The sequence below is a fragment of the Poecilia mexicana genome, unplaced genomic scaffold (genome assembly GCF_051168715.1).
Source record: "Poecilia mexicana isolate PSO_F unplaced genomic scaffold, ASM5116871v1 scaffold_6, whole genome shotgun sequence".
NCBI lineage: Eukaryota > Metazoa > Chordata > Actinopteri > Cyprinodontiformes > Poeciliidae > Poecilia > Poecilia mexicana.
The window spans coordinates 9,210,062-9,226,534 of NW_028263375.1; the positions used below are offsets into that span (position 1 = coordinate 9,210,062).

General features: G+C 38.3%; 1 protein-coding gene across 2 annotated transcripts; it reads left to right on the forward strand.

The window, feature by feature from the left end:
- The first annotated feature begins 1,238 nt into the window (after positions 1–1,238).
- On the forward strand, positions 1,239–15,970 carry caprin1b (cell cycle associated protein 1b). Of its 2 annotated transcripts, XM_014983782.2 has the most exons (18): positions 1,239–1,409; positions 3,377–3,532; positions 3,974–4,036; positions 4,131–4,217; positions 4,299–4,537; positions 4,624–4,706; positions 6,361–6,537; positions 6,620–6,672; positions 6,749–6,832; positions 8,564–8,737; positions 9,673–9,781; positions 9,864–9,925; positions 9,999–10,091; positions 11,282–11,428; positions 13,757–13,910; positions 13,999–14,178; positions 15,207–15,313; positions 15,411–15,970. In XM_014983782.2, exons 2-18 carry the CDS (start codon positions 3,377–3,379, stop codon positions 15,495–15,497), a joined length of 2,055 nt encoding a protein of 684 aa, XP_014839268.2. In that variant the 5' UTR covers positions 1,239–1,409; the 3' UTR covers positions 15,498–15,970. The 2 variants fall into 2 exon arrangements, with proteins under 2 accessions (XP_014839268.2, XP_014839270.2); XM_014983784.2 differs by lacking the exon at positions 11,282–11,428.
- Positions 15,971–16,473: the final 503 nt, after the last annotated feature.

Consider the following 16,473-nt stretch of genomic DNA (forward strand, 5'->3'; position numbering starts at 1 on the left):
GGGGCCTGAGGAAGGAGCCACCCTGGGGTGTTTGACTGAGCTGTTGCTCGACTGAAATGCTGCAGCCTGGCAGGAAATGAGTCACTCGCTGAAAGGGAGCTTCTCTTGGCCTTGGGTGCCTCCCCTAATCAGTATTATCCCTGAAAGAAAACACTTTCCATGGAACAATGCAATCAAATAGCTGTGCAGCCATGTTAACTGCTTCCTGTATTTGGCAAAACAACATTCTTTCAAAAATGCCTCAGGCACATTTATTTCTCTTTGAAAATGGATGTAATAAAAGTGTAGTTTCATAAAAATGACACAAGAGGACCTCACAATAAACATTTAACATTAGTATTGGTTCTTTTCTTAACGTTGATGAGTATTTTTTAATCTGCTTTGTAAACTCAGTCCAATAAAATTTTAAATAAAACTAAAACAAGCAAAAACAATATTGGTGGATATTTGTACAAGCCAAGTTTCAATTTGAACCTCGCCTTCATGTTTCCTTTCTTATTGATGTGCTTCACTGCCATCTACTGTTATATCAAGGCTTTATGTGAAAGTAGATGTCAAAAGTTTAAAATGAAATGAAATGAAATTTTAAAATAATTTGTTGATATTTACATGAGAAATTATTATTTAATCTACTTGCTGAAATGAAAAGTTTTACCCAATAAGCAAATAACCAAAGCAAATGTTATTAATATTCACGTGAACTTTGACTGCAGTTTTTAAAACTATGCTCTATTTTTTGAAAAAAAATATATATACACAAGTTAAAAAGTGCACTTAATACTGTCATCAGTATTATATAGTTTTATACCAAAATAACAATGTCATATAACATAATTATATAGCATAATATAAACCTAATCAAATAAACACCTATAAAATATAACACATTAAAAAAAATCTACATTGTAAAACGTATGAAGTAAGAAATATTTAATAGGCATATGAAATGCCTATTCCTACAGGAAACTATACAGCCTAATCAAAGCTAATGATTGTGCAGATTTTTTGACGAGTATGTTGAAAGTTGTGCCTGTCCACAAATAAAAATGTACCTGTCCTTTAGATGGTAACTAATCAGTTACCATCTAAAACAATTTATTGTTTTAAACAATAAATTGATTATTTTCCATCATGAGTATGCGAACTATTATGATTCATTAATATTTTTTCGTACCTTGTTTTAATTTTGCCGTATTTATTCAGGCATATCTTGAAGAGCTAAAGAGGAACCTCGGTCTTTATAAAGAGTTTCTGCTCCTTTCTAACCGTCTCAGTTGTCGGTGAGGCCGGCCGGGCGGATCCCACATTAGAGTGAAACAGAAAAATAAAAAGCAACACAACAACAATAACAACTTGGCCTTTTACCTAAATTAAGCTATCAAGCTTCCCCGAGGATATATAACAACAAGGTGGGTGAATCGGGAGTCGGGCTGTCGAGGAAAAGAGGTTCCCGACCAGCTGGTGGTCAACACGCGTTGGTGTTAACATCAGCCAGGCGAGCTAATGCTAAGTCTTCGCTGTGTGCTAACGGTGGTGCGGCCAGGGCCATTTTTACCGAAACGAGGCAAAAGCAGGCGGCTTGACCGCACTGTTGAGATAATTACGGCGCGTTTTGACGGAATTATACGTTTATACCATGTTATTATGTAATTTCCAGACGTCTGTTCATACTAAACCGTTGAATCGAAAGTTACCAGGTTGCTACAGATATCGTCTGATTAGCAGGAGCAGTTCCTGTGTTACGAAACTATATATTCCATACATCTAAGCTAATACTTAACATATATCAACTTGAGTATGGTCGTTTTTCCTTGATTGAATCGTCAAGTCCTATAACAGTTACTTTCGGAAGCAGTGTTCCTCTTAAGGTGCTGCTTTAAATGCGTAGTTTAGCACCATCTTCATAAATGTTCAATCTGGACAAATCAATTTCCTTTAAAATGTTCAAACAGAATCGTGTTATCGGAGTACAATACAAATAGAGAAGCGACAGAGATGGTTAGTAAATAGTGTGTTATGTTGATTAGAATTTTTTCCCACATTATTGACACTTCAAATCAACTGGAAAACGTCCATTATGTTCTCATTGTTAAGTATCTGCTTGATCTCTTGTTTATGTAAGAAGAACGTTCAGGCTAACGTTTGAAATGTGTTGACAGAAAGAACATCGAGTCATGAAACTGTTCTGGTATTTAAACCCGAGTCACCAACCTGCCTGATCTGTACAGTGCTGATGTCACAACGAAAAATCACCTGCACCCACAATAACCTAAAGTTTCTTTTTGTCCCCCAAAAGAAAATGCAGTTAGTTTCTTTGTCAATGTATTGGCAAACTGGAGGTTACAATAAAAGCTTAGCAGCCAAATCCCTCAGTTTGTGCTGTATTTATGTGCCTGTTTCTGGTATTTAAAATGTAAGATTTTAAATATTACATTCACAAAACCACACTATTATACAGCTTCTGTAGTTTAATGCAATTTTAATTTTCTCTGCCTTTATAAAATTAGTCTGAGAAATATTAGGAGTAATAACGTAGAAGGTAAAGCACATTTTAAAATGATGCTGCGTTCATGGAAGAGGTTAACAATGAGGCCTTTTCTAGCTGTCAAAGTTGACTTATAGAGCACATTAAAAACATCTGAAGCTAACCACAGAAGCTAATCAAGAGTAATCGCAAACAAAACACCAAGGGTGGTGATTTTGCTTTTGTTTTGTAAGTCTGACTTGATGGATTTTTTTTATACAATTATTCCCCCAGAGGACTATAATATAAAAGATAATATTCTTGCTGCAACATTTTTAGCAGAAACGGTATACAATTTATCAGAAAATGATGGAATTTCGAGATTGTTCTAATTAATGCCTCAAAACCTTTTTCTCCAACATTGATCTGATCTTTCTTTTTACCCCTGAAAGTGAACAAAATTATTTGTTACTATGAGAATTAAAGACAATGGTTGGAAACTCACAAGCTCTGTGGGCTGCTACCTGAGCAGATAGCTCCACTAACTGGCTAATATTAGCTTGTTCTACTTGTAGCTCTATAAAATAGTAAACGATTATACAATTCTCCACAATAAGAACATTTATTTTCATTTATTCTATATTTAGTTTACTATTACAGTCACAGTAAAACCAATCAGTATTATCTTGTATTTTAGTAGTGGTAGAAAACATTGTTTTACTTTTATTAAAGCAACAGACAATACCTGTTTTATGTAAATTCAGTGAATATTTATATTGTACTTATTATTCTCACAGCAGCTCCAGTTGATTTTGTCTCCCCAGACATTTGCTGAAACAGATGAGACACATTTTGTGAGTGAAATGTTTTGTTATCATCGTCACATGTTGTATTTTCTCGTCGTATGTCTAGATGCCCTCAGCTATGAATGCAAACAGGACCGTGCAATCCGCCAGTCCAGAGGTGGGATCCGCTCCAGGGTCGATGGGCGGCTGTGGCCAGTCCGAGGTCTTGAAGCAAGTGCTGGGCGTCATCGACAAGAAGGTCCGCAACATGGAGAAGAAGAAGGTAAGAAGAAGAAGAAGTTTTATTTATTCAGCAGCAAGGCAGTTCAGATATGAATTAGAAGAAAAACAACAATAATAAAAGAAAAACTACACTTTAAAATGCTCCATTTGTCATGAAGTAGAAAACTAAATGTTGGATCTGGGCTGCTGAATAGAGTTGAAACAGGAGGCCTGAGTGGTTGGAAGGTTGACGCAACAGTAAAATTAAGTCTTTATTGTGTTTTGATGCTAAAAATCCTCCACAATTTATAAACTAATAGGAGTTTCTCTAGATCTTGCTCTGAAGTTTTCACCTTGATTTAGAAGTATAAAACTAAATGTTGGTAAAGGCTTTAAACAGTTGAGAATCCTTTTTAAATTCTGAATGATCCAGAACAAAAAGCATCATTTGCGTTAAGTTTATAACTACTTCATCTGCTGTGTTGTTGGTTCGTCATCGCAGAGCAAACTGGATGATTACAAAGTCAGGAAGAACAAGGGAGAAGGTCTCAACCAGGACCAGCTGGTATGTACACAGAAGGGCAACATTCTCTAATTGTTTTAGTATTTGTACAATCGTTTCTCATTTTTAACCTTTTGTTTCTCTTTGACGTTCTTAGGAGGCTCTCTCCAAGTACCAAGAAGTCATGAACAACTTGGAATTTGCCCGAGAGTTGCACAAGACATTTATTACGTTGGGACAAGATGTAAGAGTGTTTTTTTTTCCTTTTCTTCTTTCAGAGTTGTGTCCGTTCCAGTTTTTGCTAACTGATCCTCCTCGTCCTCAGCTCCAGAAGGTGGTGAAGAAGTCTGCACGGCGGGAGCAGCTGCAGCGAGAGGAGGCAGAGCAGCGGCGGCTCAAGAACGTCCTTGAGCTGCAGTTTGTCCTTGACCGGCTGGGAGACGAAGCGGTGCGGCAGGACCTGAAGCAGGGCGTGGGAGGCTCGCCGCTCCTCACCGACGGAGACCTTTCCACGTTTGATGAGTTCTACAAGTTGGTGGGACCAGAACGGGATCAGACCGTGAGGTTGGTGGAAGACGCCGAGATGCAAAACTAATTTTATTTTTTACGTTTAGCATAGAGATTCTGACTGTTAGCCCTGATGCTCGCAGGTTGATTGACCAGTACGAAGAAGCATCTGTGCACCTTTGGGACCTGCTTGAAGGGAAGGACAAGGCTGTGGTTGGAACTACATGTAAGTGTGGATCAGCTCCAGATTTGCTTTTCCTGGCAAAATAACAAATTACTGTGATAACAATAACATTGTTTTGAGACTATTTTCAATTAATATATTGATAATGGCATAATAATGTAAGTTTGCTCTCTCAAAATCTTGTAAAGGAACTGGGAGACATTTTAAATATCCAAAATAAAAGAGTAAATCAAAAAGAAACAAAAACCTCACAAATTAAATGATCAAGCTCATTTTAATTTATTTGGCAATAATTGCTTATTGTGACAGACTTGGTTTCATTATCTTTATATAAATTGGGCTTAAAAAGAGTTTCTGTTATCTCCTGACTAAATATATAAAATATTTTCACAGTACAAAATGTCCCTTTGTGCGTCTGGGTCGATGCTGATGGAGTATTAACATGTTCTAGATTTACCTTTTTATTGTCTTTGAATAATACAAATTTAAAAATGATGGTACATTACAGGAACATATTTACAGATAAGCTTTGTGTTGGAAATGCAACTGAAAAATCTCAACTACTTTCAACTTTATGCATTTATTATAATAAGGTAAAGCTGACCAAATGCCGTGTTTTTTATTAGTACAATTTTTTGGCATTTATCTTGGAAAACATGGACAAAACTGCTTTTGTTAATGATTACTGATGCAACTCGATGTCCAGCTGGTGCTAATAGTTGGCAGGACATTTTATTTCATCAGATGGCTGCTGGTGCAGCCGTCGTCATGACGCTTTTCACCATGTTGTAGCCGACTGCAAGTGATCAGTTTCAGGCTTCTGAGCGTAGCTGGTTTAAAAGTTTGTGCATCCATGAGTGAGTTTTTGGTTAAAACACTCTGTGTGCAGCGACTGGACTGAAGTGATCCGGTTTAGCGGATGTGAGCGTCCTGCGCTCTCAGCGGTTTGGTCCCGGGTTTGGTGCTGCTGCATTCTGCTCCGGGCGCAGGCTGATCCTGACTCAGCAGCAGGGCATGGTGCCAGGGGCCCCGTCGCCTGCGGTTCCCCTGGTCCGGTCTCTGCTGGGACGACGGTGACCCAGTTCCCTGCTGTAACTCCAGGCAGTCCCTTTCGCCTCATTGAGGGGTCATTTGGAGAAGTAGGGGTCAAATTACAGAGGCCGCTGCTTTGCATGAAGAGCCGCAAAGGAAATAACTGGGTAAAGTGTAAAAATGTTACATGTATGCAGAAGTCTTTGGTCAAGGTTTCATATTTGAAATTATTCTGGTTTTTGATTTTAAGGTTGTGATTTGCTTAATTTTCCTTTATGGTGTTAAGTAATAAAGACTTTCTTTAAAGGGGCAGTAGCATGTAAAATATACTTTTTGAGCTGTACATCATGTTACAATGTTATTCGCCGTGACTCCCCCACTCAGCTCCTTCAGACTAGCCAGCATCAATTCGCAAACATCTGGTGGAACTGTGCATCTCTGGGCTCATTATAGGAGCTACTTCTCAGTGCAAAGCTGGTAAAAATGTTGATCTGAGTCACACGATCTGAATGTTTAACAGTAGTAAAATATAAACGGCTTAAACTTAAAAATTCAGTCCAAATTCAGATTTACTAGTAAAGGTTTACAGCTTATGAAATAATTTCTGCAACTTTGTTTACTACGAATCTTAATTCTAATTCTGACCCTGTTAATCCTGTTCTAGACAAGGCACTGAAAGACATATTGGACCAGGTTCTGCTGAGCGGATACTTTGACCGGACTGCCTCTCTCCAAAACGGAGTGTGTGAGGAAGAGGAGGAGGAAGAGCCGGCAGCTGTAGTGGCAGCAGTGGCACCAGTCGCCGAGTCGTCAGAGGCAGAAGAGCAGACAGCTGATCCAGGTAGCGACTTCCTAAAAATAATTTTTCAGGATTAAGTCGTCCAGTAGTGAAATCTGCTCACCGTTCTGCGTTGACTTGACAGAAACTGAAGTCACTGAGGAATTCACAGAGTCTCTCACAGTGGAAACCACAGAAGTGAGATTAGTTTTTAAAAAAAAGTATTTTATTTATGCTTTCCAAACATGTTTACTGATGTTTTGTTTTGTTTCAGTTCATAAACAGACAGTTCATTCCAGACAGTTCTTACAGCGGCAGTGAAAAGGAGCAGGCGGATGAGTGGACCAGGGAACCCGAGGTGTGTAGCAGAGCCGCTTTATTTTTTACAGTAGGGAGTTTTGCTTAGTAAAAATAATTTGAGGAAAATTGATTTAAATGACGGATTTGAAGCAACAAGAGTTTTGTAGCTCAGCATTAACGAGTTATATTTAGGTCTGTCACAATAACAAATCTTGCTGGACGACAAATTGTCCCTGGATAAACGATAATATTGTTTTCAAGTAATATAATCGTAATAATGGCAGCGTCAAGGGTCAATTATCTTTACATTTTAATGAACATTTAAACACTGGAGCTGGAGGACATTTTAAATATCCAACATAAATAAAGAAAACGACAGAAACGACAAATAAAATGAATTGTTTGTAAAAATTATCTTTCAAAAAAAGGTCCAGCTGAGACCAAAGCAGCAGAATGACGACTTTTATCCGTTTTTATAAATCATGCAAATGAAAATTATTGAGTTTCTTTTAATTTATCTCACAATTAATTGATCTACTGTTCATTGTGACAGGCCTAGTTATATTATGCTAATACTGGATGCAGGTGTCTTTTAAATACAACCTCACTGCACTTTATATAAAGATTTGCCCCATTAGAAGTTTTGTTGTTTGTTTTTAAAAACACTGAAGTATTTCCAGGTGTTTATTTTCTCCCACATCTTCTTCCCTCTGTGACGACGAGGCTAGAAGACATTTTTTAGATGTTTTATCGCCGTTGGTGGTGGCAGGAAGCTGCTCTGGTAGAAATATCTGCTGCTGCATGTTTTCAGGCGAACACAGCAGGAAGAGGCGACTTTATTTATTATAACGTTCCTTTTATTGTCTGTAGCCCAAACTTGAATCATTTGGACATGAAAAACACTTTTCAGTAACTAGATGCTACTTAACTAATTAAAATAGAGATTTTTTTTTAGTAAGTCCATTAAAAAAGTGAATCTGATGCAAGACTATCTGTGGTTTTAGAGTTGTGCTTCTAATGAAAACAGGAAATTCAGTTAATCAGAAAATGAATTAAACAAGAGCAACTAAAAGATCAGTTTTAATACAAAAGTATGTTATAAACTGGTTATGGTCTACAAAGATTGATGAAGAAAAATGTATGAATTTGAGTTCAGGCTGGGCGAAAATAAATAAAATCTAATTTTTTCAGACCAAAGTCAGTTTCTAATTTTAATCACTTCTTGCTTTCTTTTTTTAAAAAGAATTTACAAATATCCTAAAATACTTTCAAAAACGTTTTTTTTTTTCAACCATCCTTTTTGTGAGCTGACCTGAATTTTAAAGCCCAGATAATTAAAAGTTTTAAAATCCCTGCAAACAAGACGGCGGACCTTTAGCAGGTTGACGAATCGATAAAATCGATATTTCCCAGCCCTAATTTGGCTTTTTCAACAGCCGTCAGCCATAAACTGTTGAAATACATTTCTCTGTTTAAATTATTTTAATGCATTAAACTCAGTAAAGTTTATTTACTGAGAAGAAGAAGCCCAGAACTCGTGTGTTACAGTTTGAGAATCAAACAACCTGGAGCAAAAGTAACACATTATTGTGTTGTGCAGCACATATTTAGGAATGTTTGTTTATAATCTTACAGGCTAATGAGAACAGAATATTTTTTTTAATCACTGCTGTTTCCTTTTACACCAACTAAGCTGTGAGTCTGGAGTAAAATCCCTCTGCTCTGAAACACTCAGAGGAAGTGAATTCAGAACAGCTTTCGCTAATGAAACATTTCATCACTCTTTCAGGCCGTCAGTGCCTTGCAGCAGCAGCAGCCCGTACAGCCAACAGCGCCACCTGTTGCTCTGGAGACCCACCCCATGAACCTCGCGTCTCCCGTTCCCCCGACTGACCCCATGGTCCGCAAGCAGGTGGTGCAGGACCTGATGGCACAGATGCAGGGAACGTACAACTTCATGCAGGTGAGCAACAGGAGCTGCGTTTCCTTTAAACATACGCAAAATGTTGTTAATATTCCACTAATGTCAAAGAAACACAATTTATTCTAGAACCGCTCAGGGCGGCAGGACGTTGGGGTAGCTCTGTACGTTCATTGAGATATTTTTCTATTTGCCTTTGTAGGGAAATACTTTTTCCTTGATTATTTTCATGAGACTGTTTTGTCTTCAGTCAGAGGCTTCTCCAGATTCGCTGAAACACTGTCCACTACAACAGCCATCACTACCTCTAATAACACTTTGAATTAATGAGTAAAGTTGCGTTCACACCAAACGCGTTACACACCTGGTTTACATTTAGAGTCTATGTGGAGGCGCGCCCAGGGTTTGTTGTTTTACGTGTCTAGCGCGGCGCCATTTGGAGCGTTTGACGAGTCCAACAAATAGTCCGGCGATGGAAAACAACGGCTCGAGTAATTCTGATGCACCTTCGACAATTTATCACCCAGCAAAATTTTAAGTGTCGGAAACTTTCATGATGAGCATAACGCAAGAAAACGCACCATTACAACAACATTTAATGTCCCTTTGGGATCAAAGTATTTTTGAATTTGATCCATTAAGTAATTAGTCACATGTGAATAAATGTGTTCACTTATAGAAAGCATCCTGTGATGTCATCCTCTAACTACTTCCTGTCGTTCTTCATGGTTTGCGTCAGTAGAAACATCCAGTTGTTGATCGTGTGACTCGTGTTTCCATTGCAGTTTTGAGAAATAAACCAATTTCAATCCGGCCAGAAAAATCCACCTCATGCTATTTTTTACTTTAAATAGCCGTTTCTCCATTAATAGCATTTATTTTCAAAATGTGAAATTGCGCAGTGAAGTGGTCAATGGAAACGCAGCTGCTGTGTGACGTCGTTGTCGTACGTTATCGCTGAGTTTTTCTGCGCCCAGGACTCCATGTTGGAGTTTGACGGACAGCCCATCGATCCCGCCATCGTGTCGGCACAGCCCATGAAACCTGCTCAGCCTCTGGACGTACCGCAGATGGTTTGTCCTCCAGGTACGTTTGCCCCGATTAAAAGCCGCGTTGTGGTTTAACGGGGGAAATCCGGTTGCGTCTGATTAACGTGCGATCGTTGCAGGTCACCCCGAGTCCCGGCCAACGCAACCCACTTCTGTTCCTGTCCAGCCTGAGCCCACACAAGTGAGTAGCTACCCATGAGCACCATGCGGGTTGCCATAGTGACGGCGATATGAAACGGCTGTGTTGTCTTCAGGTCCCCATCGTCTCACCGACACCGCCGCCGTTGTACCAGACCTCTCACACACCGGATTCTCGACCCTCAACAGAACCAATCGACCCAATCCAGGTGAAGCAGCTTTTCTCTGGCGTCTGTCAGTCCCACGGAAATTATCAAGTTATTTATTCATTTTTAAGATTGGTAAAGGATTCAGACCCTTTGAACTGCTTCACATTTTGTAAAGTTACGGTAATAAATATGGGGGTATTTTATTTTAATAGAGTAAAAAAAAAAAAACTCAAACTAGTGCATGTGGTACAGCAGTGAAGTGACAACAATGCTTGGCTTCTAGAGTGTGCATGAACATTTAACCCCATTCTACTCTGATACCCTTAAAAAAATCCACTGCAATCTAACAAGATTGCATCGTTTGTTGGATGCAAACATTAGATTGCATCTGACAGGAAGCTAACGTTTGATTAAAAGCCTATACTTTGGAAAAAATCACTTACTTTTCTCGCTGTCTGAAGTTAAAGCAGATCAAATTTGTCTTGTTTTAGGACAGTTAGAATTATCAAAATAATTTTTGTTGAATGGCAGAAAACTTAATGAGATTTTTTGTACCTTTTTCAGACCAGTTGGTTGCATAGGTGGTGTGTAAGAGAAACATTTCGAAACATAAAACTTTTATTATATTTTAAGTTACCATGTCCCTGCTGTAGTAATAGAATACTATCAAAAGATGCTATTAACAATAGTAATAAATGATTTAATAAAATAGTGAATTGAAGCTCTTCTTTAGTTTGTATTGCTTTATCTTCAGACTCTGGTGCTGGAAAAGTTTGAAAACTTACCTGGAAAATGCTTGAAAAAAAGTTATTGAATTTTACTGTGGGGGAAAAAATGAACTAACTTTGTAACCATTTCTAGCAAACCATTGTCAGGAAAGTGTCTTAAGATGCAGATAATGGACTAATTTATCAATAAATGGTCATGGCGGAGCTCGTGGTTGGAATAGCTTTGTCCTTATCTGATGACCTGGACGAGCAGAAAGTGTTGAAACAAATTTTCTGCCTTCAAGAGAGCGGCGTCTGACCACTCTGGTGTCCATTTTCACTTGTTGCTTTTTAGCAGAAACATTTTACAGAAGGAAAAGACTTGTGTCTTACTAATACTTTATGAAGTGAAAATCTCATTTGCAGCAACAACAACAAATAAAACCTCTAATCTGTCCTAAAACTGCAGCCTCAGCCTTTCAGCAGCATACATATCCATCCCAACCCTAAATGTAATGTGTGTTGTGTCTCCCTCTGCAACAGACCTCCATGTCATTGTCGTCAGAACAGCCTCCCCCCTCCACTGCCCTCCCTCCTGCCTCTCAGACGCAGGTCTTTCAGCCTGTTTCCAAAGCTCCTCACAGCAGTGGCATCAATGTCAATGCAGCTCCATTCCAGTCAATGCAAACAGTAAGGCCGTGATGATACTTCCTGTTTCTCTGTCTCAACGCCAAACCAGTCTCATACTGCAAAGAATGCAAACTCATGCTTCTCTTGTGTGTCTGTCTGCATTGTTCTGCATGACATAATGTCAGTAGCTGCTGGGGCTCATATTGGCTTTTCACCAGAGGCCTGAGTGCAGCCAAAGATTCGACTTTAAGACTTAGCAAAAAGCCAGAGTGCACATTTGATGAGAAAACATGGATGCCTGGTTTTTTTTCTTTCTTTCTTTTTGCAGCGTTATCTTTATTTTCCCATCATGTTTAAAGCAGATTTGTTTTAAATATCCAGGTGATGCAAGGAGCAGTATTCCTCATCAGTTTTGAAGGCGTTCATGCCTGCAGCTCAGGATAATTTCTGGTCATTCTCTTAAAAATGGTTGAGAGAAAAATAAAAGTGAGCAAACGGCAGCTTGGAGTTGAGTGGAAAGTCTCCAAAAGTGACGACTGTATGTTTCCAACCACATTTCATCTTAGTCAAAAGTAGTGATGGTAAGATTTGATTCATAAAGAACGATTTTTAGAAGACGACATCGGAAATACACTGCAGTTTGGAAACCTAAAAAACCAGCACTGTGCTGAGGGATTTAAAAGCTAATCTTCTCAAGCCCGGTTGTTTGATTCACTCAAACTCGTACCGTTCAGACAGAGGTCATTGTTTCTGCTCTAGTTCGGTCCTCCATTGGAGGCATTTTCCTCCCATCAATTGTTTGCAGTACAGAACCATGCGGTAATTACATAAGTCCTTTCTCTACAACATAGAAAAAAGACTTGTAGGTCTGTAGCCAGTGGCTCTTTGGACCTTCCATAAAGGCTCTGAAAAATTTATTTAAAAAAGTGCAGAATTAAAAAAGAAATTTAGATATAACAAATGGAGAATTTAAATGTTTGTTAAACATCTAATTTCCGTGCAAAAAAAAAAGAAAGCTTTTTTGCATGCATGGAATAAATTCTGCATTTTATTTCTGCTATAGAACGGCATAGATCAGCAGTATTTTTATTTTTTCCCTCATCATTTTTTTTGGAAACGAAGTGCTCTTTTCGTTTACATCGTTTTCCACAAACATCAACATCCCATGGAAGAAAATGTATCAATCTTCTTTTGTAAATGTTTGATGTTTTTCTTTGCTTTTAAACCTAAAAACAGAAATAAAATAAAAAAACAACCACAAATTTCCAATAGCAAATATTCAACTAAACGTTTTCAGGGTGTAACTGCACTACATTAATGTAAATGTCAAAATGTAAAGTCGGGTAACTTAAATGCTTTAACACCACAAACATCAACCGCATAAAACGTGAAAACCACTGAGAAATAAATAATTTTCTTTCCTGAAGAACTTTATGCTCACAAACAGCTCTTGTTGCCTTGGCAACAGACATAAGATTACTGGTGTGTGGATTATCTTCACTTCTTACTTTGACAGTAGTTCATCTTTTTTCTGTTGCCAATAAGTTTAGCACGTTAGCTTAATATCAGAGCAAAACTTGGAGAAACTTCTGTTAGTTTATTACTTAACCCAGAACAAGAGTCAAACATGGAGCTTTATACAAACCTAGAAGTCAACCCAGAATGACAGGAACCAACATCTAGTTTTATACTTCACCAATATTTAGTTTTATACCTTAATAGTCCAGAACAAACTGAAGATCCAGAGAAACCATTATTAGTTTATAAGTAGACTATTTATTAAATATGGGGAGCTAATATTTAGCTTTATACTTTTACGTTTTTGTCTTTCTTTTAGTTGCTTCATTTGTATTTCCTTCTAATTCATGTAAAACCCTTTGAACTGCCTTGTTGCTGAAAATGTGGTATATAAATAAAATTACCTTCCACATCAGTTTGACATGTTCATGTTAAGAAAAAGGTTCATGTTGCAGCAATCGTTCATCAGATGCTGCGTATTGAAACTGTTTCCTGTAGCTATGAAGTCATTTTGTTGTCACAAAATGCTTTTGAAATATTTTGCTTCCAGAAGTCGAGTCTGGATTAAGATTTATGGAGGTTTTAAATTTTAAGTGTTAGTTTTATTCTAAAATATGTCTGCTAGCTTGTTTGCATTAACTGTTCTCATGCCATGTTGTTTTCCATCCAGGAATGTGATCAGAGATTACATGTAATCTGGATTAATTGTTTTACAGCTCTTCTGCTTGCTCTGTGAAGCTCTCTGCTGTATTTGTGGGTTTCTTTTACATCCAGTGAATGAAGAGCGTGTTTTACATCACAGCTAGTGAACCCGTGAGCTTTCCTCTGGTTTTGGCTTCGCCTCAATGTGGCCTTTGTTTGTCCCGTTAGGTGTTCAACCTTAATGCCCCAGTCCCGCCAGCTAATGAGCCCGAGGCCCTGAACCAGGCCAACCAGTACCAGAACAGCTACAACCCGGCTTTCAGCAGCCAGTCGCAGCATTCTGTGGAGCAGACGGAGATTCAGTCTGAGCAGCTACAGTCTGGTGCGTAACTACTTCAGTAGTTTGGTTTTACATTCCTGACGTCATCGACGGCTGTGTGACTCGTGTTTTCGTTGATGCCCGGCTCCAGTGGTCGGTGCCTTCCACGCCCAGGACCAGACCGGGGGCCTCCAGCCGCCTCCTCAGCAGGGCCCGGGCTTCGGCAGGCAGGCTCAGTCCTTCTACAACAGCAGAGGCATGAGCCGCGGTGGGCCCAGAAACGCCCGCGGCATGATCAACGGCTACAGAGGCGCCTCCAACGGGTTCAGAGGTCAGCGCCCGTCTGAAACAATTAATCCTGATTAATCGACTGCTGAAATAATCGTCAACTAATTTAGTAATCAGTTGATTAACTGAACCCGTGGGAGGAAAAAAAATACAGTACTAGTATATTTTAAAGAAATTTGGGGGGGTGGTAAAAGTCAGTCTGGGAGTTGCAGGTTTTAGTAATCAGTTGGTTCCCAGTTCTCCTCAGCCCGGCCATGAATGTACCTCCGGGATGACCTCACACCACAAAAACATTTGCTGAAAGATCAGCACACTCATTTAAGATACAAAGAACCTTTGTCTATAAATATGTTCTACTCAGAACTCCACAGGTGGCATTTTAGTTTCACCTGCTTCAAATTCTAACCCTAACCCTACCTACCCTGCCCTAACGGGAAAAATGTCTCGCTATAAGTTGATCTGCCAATGGAAGAAGCACTTTTTCATCAATGTTAAGGAATTAATTACTGAAAACAAGCTCCTATTTCTTGTTACAAAAAGTTAATCATAAGTTAGTTTTGTCTTATTTCAAGTTTACTAAGATATTTGCACTAGAAACTAGACCAAAAATACTTGGTAAGATTTAGTTTTTTCTGCAAATGGACATTTTTTGAGTCTGTAAACTCCAGTTAACGATTAATCAATGACCACATTAGTAGATTGTTTGAATAATGAATCACTATTAATTCAATTCATTGTTTCAATCCTACTAAAAACATAGTTTTTTTCCTCAACAGATTCATAGGAATTAATAGAATTGAGACATGAGATATTGAGGATATTTTTAATCAAATCATTCGAGGGATTATTGCAGCCCTGCATTCAGCTTGTCCAATGATGGGCAGGTTGAAAACTTAAAGATGAAAAATGCAGTTCCTCCTTTAGCTGCTGAAATCTCTCTTGCAACCTAAATATCTTGACAGATAGTGAGAAATACTTCCCAGAGTGGAGAAATGTTCCAAACAGATTCACATCTTATGTTTTTCCATCAGTGTTCTGGAGCTAAATGGAAATCTTTGGGGGTTTTTCCAGGTGGTTATGACTGTTATCGCCCTCCCTTCGCCAGCACTCCCAACTCCGGATATGGACAGCCCCAGTTCAACACACCTCGCGATTATCCAAATGGGAATTATCAGAGGGTATGAAAGAAGCTTTGAGTCTCCGCTGGCTTTGTGAAAACAAAATGTGCTGTCAGAAAAGTTTCTAAAATGTCTCTATTCTTTGCCGCCGATCAAGGATGGTTACCAACAGAACTACAAGCGAGGAGCTGGCCAAGGACCCAGAGGAGTTTCACGAAGCAGCACTCAAGCAATTCGATCCTGAAATGGCCTTTTAAAATGACTGTGACTGAAAAATTTGCACCACACTGAAAAATTTAAAATTCATGAATGCATTTCCCCATCTCATGTTTGCTCTGATTTCTTTGTTCCTTATCAGTGGTATTTTTACTTTCTGTCTCTTCAATCAAAGTGATGCGAGCTTTGATATCTGGAAATAATAAATCATTTAAAGCTCAAAACACAAGGTAAGCTGTGAACCCAATCACTGGTTCACACCAGCCGTGTGTACCAACAGTCCTGTAAACTTGAAAGATTCCATAAGTTATATATAAATATATATTTTTTATTAACAAATGCACCTGCCACTGCTGGTCCAAATTATGGGAGTTTCTTTCCCTTCGGTTCTTTTCTGTCATTTTGGTTCAAAGAAAGAAGACTTTTTGTTTAACAAGCTCCCGTATTCTTGTTTGTAAATTCATGTTGCTTCAAGAGTTTCAATAAAGTTGTGTTGCATAATCATGTTTCAGCTTTGAGTTTTTACATAAAAAATATCTTAGTTGTGTATAAAACCAGAAACAATTGCAAAAAGTATTTTAATATCCAGAAATGGGTCAAACTGGTGTGGGCTTTGTTAGCTTCTTAGAGGAGCTGAAAATATTTACATAGTATCAAAATTAAAAGTTGAATATATTTTAATTTATTTGAACTGTAATCAAGAAAATTGGTTAATCATTCAACTCGATTAGGAATAATGAAAGTTTTGCGCATTGATAAAACTGAAGGATTCTTGGGTTTAAAATCTTGTTGAAGATGGTTTGTAAGAGGAAATATGTTACATTTTTATTCTGTAATGCTAAAATAACCGAATTTCTCATAAACTGCCTTACACTCAAAACATGAATGAAAATAGTTGACTATGATGTTTGGGTTAATTTGTAAATTTACTTAGTTTTACTTAGAAAAAAAATAATGTTTCTAGCATTTTATCCAAATTAACGGAAAAGGGCATTTTGCTTTAG

What these genes read in the sequence shown, in the direction of transcription:
- caprin1b (XM_014983782.2), top strand. Translation starts at nt 3,377, where the DNA reads ATGCCCTCAGCTATGAATGCAAACAGGACCGTGCAATCCGCCAGTCCA. An exon ending in GTCTGAGCAGCTACAGTCTG is followed by an intron (nt 13,911 to 13,998) that starts GTGCGTAACTAC and finishes GCCCGGCTCCAG; the next exon opens with TGGTCGGTGCCTTCCACGCC. An exon ending in CGCCTCCAACGGGTTCAGAG is followed by an intron (nt 14,179 to 15,206) that starts GTCAGCGCCCGT and finishes GGGTTTTTCCAG; the next exon opens with GTGGTTATGACTGTTATCGC.